The sequence below is a fragment of the Aplidium turbinatum genome, chromosome 6 (genome assembly GCF_918807975.1).
Source record: "Aplidium turbinatum chromosome 6, kaAplTurb1.1, whole genome shotgun sequence".
Lineage (NCBI taxonomy): Eukaryota > Metazoa > Chordata > Ascidiacea > Aplousobranchia > Polyclinidae > Aplidium > Aplidium turbinatum.
This window is the reverse complement of record NC_137477.1, coordinates 10798900-10804899: the sequence shown is the minus strand read 5'-3', so window position 1 is coordinate 10804899 and position 6000 is coordinate 10798900. Positions and strand designations below refer to the sequence as shown.

General features: G+C 38.0%; 1 protein-coding gene across 1 annotated transcript in view; it reads left to right on the top strand.

Annotated features, from left to right (window-relative positions):
• The first annotated feature begins 884 nt into the window (after positions 1 to 884).
• LOC145771907 (uncharacterized) overlaps positions 885 to 6000 on the top strand; it is a 51421-nt gene continuing 46305 nt past the window's right edge. The window contains exons 1-5 of the mRNA XM_082583666.1: positions 885 to 1059; positions 4094 to 4194; positions 4778 to 4910; positions 5228 to 5371; positions 5699 to 5760. Of these exons, the coding sequence (XP_082439792.1) occupies positions 931 to 1059; positions 4094 to 4194; positions 4778 to 4910; positions 5228 to 5371; positions 5699 to 5760 (569 nt within the window). The 5' untranslated portion in view covers positions 885 to 930. The remainder of the gene's footprint in view (positions 1060 to 4093; positions 4195 to 4777; positions 4911 to 5227; positions 5372 to 5698; positions 5761 to 6000) is intronic.

Here is a 6000-nt window from a genome sequence, read left to right as displayed (position 1 = left end):
CGCTGTCGCAACCACCATGCACGGCTGCACCCGATAAAATATGCTTGGAATAGTTACAGAAAAGATGCCAAAATTGTTATACGATTTCAGAAGTGTAGATTTGAATAACCAGTTTTAGCGAGTTCACTTGGGTGGTTACAGTTTGTCACCACCTTTTGGAATACAGTTTCCTAGTCATGTGCAATGACGAGTGGACTGGTCTTCCTCCTTCTGTGAATGTGGTGCCAAGGAATTGACCTCAGACTACATCATCAATCATTGCGCCATCTTAAAGCCACCTAACAAAGTGGAAGGTCTGCATGTATTGGATGATAAAACCAAAAACTGGCTGCCCTGTAGCAGCCTTCCAGTGTAAACCAGGAACATCACAAATCTGGAGTGGTAAAAAGATAGATCCTTGGCCCTAGAAGCTCATACGATGACAATGACGATGAGTGGTGCTGGAGTCAGAGAAGGACCGTATAAAACAACAATAATCATGCTGCTAAAAGTGAAATTTAATCAATTGTCATTATGATGATGTAAAACAATGCCTTAATGATCACGTGAGAAAGTGAGAACTCCTCTCTTGCATGTGTTTGAATGACTTTCTCTATTCATTGTTGACTTTAAATGGCTATGTTAGTCTCTGTTTGTACTGCAACAAACTGAACAGAATTTGAACAGCCAAATATGGAAATGTGTTTATGCACAGCCAAAAACCGAAGGCATCAACTTTAAACAAAGTTTGCTATTTAATTATGATAGAGTTTCTTTCCTTCTATTCTTTCTTTCTGCTGTGTTTGAATCCTTGTGACTTGAATGCTTACTTGTTTTATTTTCAGAACAGATTTTTTAGATAATTGTCTGTACCTTCAAGTAGAAGTAATGTTTATGTAAGGTAGTTTTTCTTTTTGATGTATCGTTTAATTATATAAGCGTGGCCCAGCAATGAACATGGAAGAGAACACTCGCACAGGAGAGATGCAAAAACTGATGGCGGAGTTTCGAGCTTTGTATAAAGAAAAACTTCAGCGCCTGGAAGAAGACCCATATGGTGACTCTGAAGAAATTACCAAGGTACTCAGTGCAGACAAATGTTTTGCAAGAATTGTTGCTGTTATCTTTACCTTCTGAGGTTTGGCCAGTCATCACTTTAATTACACAGGCACAAAACTTTGTAGGGTCTTAATAACAATATGACTTAAGAGGGGGGGAGGTATTTTTACTATACCGTTACTTTGTTATATTTTTGTATGTCCAGGTCTCGAAATTCATGACGGACCCCTCGGACATGTCTGCCGTCACAGCATGTGATGTCCGCGGGAAGTACCATCTAGATCGGTCATATTTGTCCGCCGAGAAATAACACAGGAACTAGCGATACAAATCGTCACTGAATTACACGAACAATTGTTGTGAGAATATAATTTCCCGCTCATCTAGAAAATGTGAATACTGTATTGCTTAGCTTCCAGTCAAGCAGGAAAACTTTCGAATGTTACGTTGCTTCAACGATTGATGACACTGAATCCGTGTAACAAAGGTGATTTCTTCGCTATGAATCGATGGGAGCACTGGTACTTCTTCACTAATCACGCACAACTTAGTTCAAGCCTTACGTCATAATGTCTGGCTTTGATCTCTGAGTAATATTGATAAGGCAAGATTGGTTACAAAATTAGATTATACCAGTAGGCTATTCCAGCAGAATGCAGCAAAATATGTTAAGTTTTGGTATTACAGTAAGAAAAGGCCCAGGGAAGATTCACTCTTGCTCACATGACACATAAAAATAAATCTAAACTAAAGAAAAAAGCCTAGTGAAACTTTGCACAGCAGAAAATAGAAGCGTTAGTGTAGAAGTTTTTCGACCCATGCCCAGAGCATTGTGACGTTAAGCATGAAGATCGACACTAAAACGGGTGGCTCCACCGTGAGACTTGATTTGTCCGCCGAGATAGCTGCTCAGACCGGACACGTTTGTCCGCCATCAACAAAAACGAATTTTGAGGCCTGTATGTCTATTGTTCAAAGACCAAAGTGTGTTCGGTTGTCTCATTCAAACAGGTCTGTCATATTTGTACTTGTGTTTCAAAATGATTACCATGTATAATGAGTTAAACACATCAGGATATCTCAGCAAAAGTGGAGTTTTTCCAACTTTTACTTTTTGATTTATTAGTTCTGTACCTTCTATTTCAAATGTAAAGTGTAGTAGTAGTAGTCCAATTTTAATCCGGTGATGTCCCCGTTTCCGAGGCTGGCCGGATTTACCTCCAAGTGCCGCAATCGCCTTCACACCCTGCCTCCACATCGATCTACTGTATCTAACGCGTCCTTTCTTGTCAAGCCCACCTTGCTGCTTTCCTCCTCAACTTGCCTTTTCCACGTTTTCTTGGGTCTTCCTTGTTTTCTTTTAGAGTATATTTGCAATTGTATTGTAACCAATCATGAAAATTTCCAGTGGGTTTTCAACCTTCTATTAACAGCTAAAGTAAGTAGTTTATTCAAGTAGTTGTGTAGTTGCAACTAAAGTAGCCTAGTGTAGGGTCCACGTCTTTTAGGCGCAGACAATTAGGCGCCGGTCAAATAGGCGCGCACACTGTGGTGTTTGGATATTTAGGTGCGGAGCACTGTGGCGCCCGTTCATTTAGTTGCTATTCCCAGTAAAGTCTACAGATTGTAAGAGCTCAGCTCTGGTAAAACCTTGTCGGGGTTTTGACGGAAAACTAAGTTACTCTTCACTACCTACCACCCGCTTGAATATAGGCTAAGGTGTATTTCTTACTGATGTTTAGTGTAGTTATTATTTGACTTATATAACTAAAAGTGAACTCAGTCATGTTCGAAAACTTGAATAATTTATTGATAAAGCTTTCGCCGACACAAACCTGGACTAACAACAAATAAATGCCAAACACGCCCATTAAAAAAACAATATATTTTTCTGTTTAATACAACATTTTGTGTGAAAAGCATTGCCGGTTTAAGCAGCTTCATTCATTGAAGCCCTGACTAACAACAAATAAACGCACGCGCATTAACAAAACAACATATTTTCTATTCAATATAACATTTTGTGTAACAAGCATTGCCCTACCTGCCAAGCTGATACAATCTGCAGACTTTACTAGGAATAGCACCTAAATGAACGGGCGCCACAGTGCTCCGCACCTAAATATCCAGACGCCACAGTGTGCGCGTCTATTAGCCCAGCGCCTAACTGTCTGCGCCTAAAAGACTTGCTCCCCTAGTGTATTCATTCTATTTAAGTATAAGCTCTAAGCAGCCTACATATAAAAATAATTTATTTTTTTGCATTAAAATTAAAAAAAAAATGTTTAAATGAAGCAATATAAGTAAAATCAGGATTTTTTTTCCATCGTGTGACATGTGCACTTAAGATCTAGCTGTAAATGCTACAGCATTATTCCTAGTATCAGCTTGGTAGTGGGGATGATCTGAGGATTGATACCTTATTCTTCTGCGATTATGAGTTTATTGTAAGGAAAGTAACAAACTTCCAGATAGAAAACGTCGCAACCAAATAATGCCTTGATCACAAATAGAACGAATGGAACTAATTCAGAACATGAAAACTAAACTATAACCATAACCAAATTTACACCGTGACTTCCAAGAAAAAGAATCTGATCTGTGGTGAACAGACTAAAAGAACACACCACCCAACAGACTGACCAAAAACATACTGATACAGACTTTTTGTTTTAGCACTGAGCGGTTGATTTTAAGGGAAGCTCAGTGCTTCAAGCAATGCAGCATGCGGCAGATGCACAACGCTACAACGACGTAAAACTACGTAGGCTATATGTATATCAAGCCCTACTAAGTGGTACAAATTTTAAGGCATCTCCCAAATTCTAGCGTTTCAAATTCCTAACAAACACAGATTTCACAACGGCACTGAGACGCAAGGAAACGTAAGAAAAGCCGCAGGCGCTACATGACCAATAAGACAAGGATACCCCCATTAAAAGCAGATACATCCTCTTCAACCGAATAATCAGTTTAACATTTAACTATTGCCGGTAGTGGGATACTACAGTAGACACTTGAAGCACTCATGTAATAATTGTTGTTTGTATTTCAGATGAAGATGCGTATTATGAAATCCTATGTAGGGGACCTCTCTGAACAAAATGAAGTGCTTGTGCAAACGATTGAAGAGCTTGAAACCGAAGCCAATTCAAGGTACGGTAGCAACAACACAGCTAGCAGCATCAATGTGTTAACAGCATATAATACAGCTTTTTGAAGCAAATCTAGCATTTTTGAACAAAATTTTAAAAGACTTTTTAAAAGCTGTTGTTAAAAGTATCATATTTTATGTAGGCTATACAAGATGTTGATATGTGGTGGAAAGGTGCAGCGAATAACGCGATCGCTTTTCAATCATGCAACCTAGTTCGACTCCTGGCTTAAGCTGTTTTTTGAAAAGCATCGCTCACCGTCCTCTACCCAGGGTGTAATAAATTGGGTGTTCGTAGTTGTTGAAGAAAAGGCGGCCGAGAGAAAGGAACTGGCCACCCTACTCTCGTTAGTGCCGAAGGCTTAGTATAATGAGAACCTTATCTTCTCGTTCCCCAATGCTTTGATCAAGTATGAGACTCACCTTTACCATAGATGTTGACATTTGTTTACAAACTTAAGTTTCTTACGTTTGTTTATTAGTCTTTACGTTTGCTTCTTATTTACTCCTACGGTACGGTAATTTATGTTGTTTTTGACTTTTTTACCTGATTACCGTCCAATGCCTTAGCTTTTGTCATTGTAGAGTGAAGCGTTTAGAATCAAAAATGGCCTTGCGAGTAAGTGAGAAAGAAGAATCATGTTTGAAAGTCGAGTGCCTAGAAGGAGAAATCAATTTGTTGAAGAAGGAAAACATACGACTCCAGGATAAAATTTCGGTAAATTCACCTTAGAACTTGTAACTTTTATGCATTATCAGCGCAATGGTCATCTGGTCTGTGGTTCATCTCTGCTTCTGGTAGACTTTTCTTTGCTTTCAGATCAAGTCACATTAAAGTTGTTTAAAATAGTGCCGACTGTGTCTTGATTAAAACTGTGAGAATAGGTTGGGTAATATTTTGTAACATCGTAAATATGACATAACAGTGAAAAAGTCGCTAATTAATGCATTACTGTTGTGCAATGGCAACGTATGAACACAACATTATTGCAAAAAAGTTACATATATATTTGCTAATTTGCTTAATTTTTTTAGACATTACAATATGGGCCCAATGTTACATCGAGTGGATCCGACAAGGACGAAAACTACAAATTGCAATCTTTGTATTCCCGAAAGGACATGGCTACGTTAGCGGCCATGGTCAAGAGGGCTATAAAAACAGGAAACTGGGAAAATGTAAGTCACAACACAGTTAAACTGCATACAACGTAAAATTGATTATCTTTTACGGTCTAAAAGACATAAACGTATATATATTTTAAGTTAACAAGTCTACTATAGGAGCTTAGCAGCATAAGCTTGAACGTGATTACGTATGTATCTGTTTCATTCTTGCAATCCTGAAGCCCTCACCAAATTACGTTGTTTAATAATAATTGGACAACAACAAAGCGACTGCTGTATATGACTGAAAAAATGTTCATTTGGTTAGTAGATTGAAGAACTGACTTTACCAACGCCGCCAAATTACATTATTTTAATTTATGTAAAATTTGTTTTTAGCTTAAATCTATTAACTTTCTCACCACGTCATATGAAGAACTGTTTGGAGAAATAGATTTAAAGTAAGCATTGTTTTTCTTACTAATAATGTACTTTAATGTATCTTATTCATGAATGTTGCATATTACTATCATGCTCGCAATATTGCAATATATTCTGTAGATGTAGTCTGTCGGCTACGCTGCATTTTTAAGACGCATTATTGTTTGTGCTTCGAGTCTGAAACGATTCTTTTGCATATCGGTCAATTTTTTCACCATAATTTTAGAAAAATTTTCACGGACTAGAGGCCATTCTTTAAA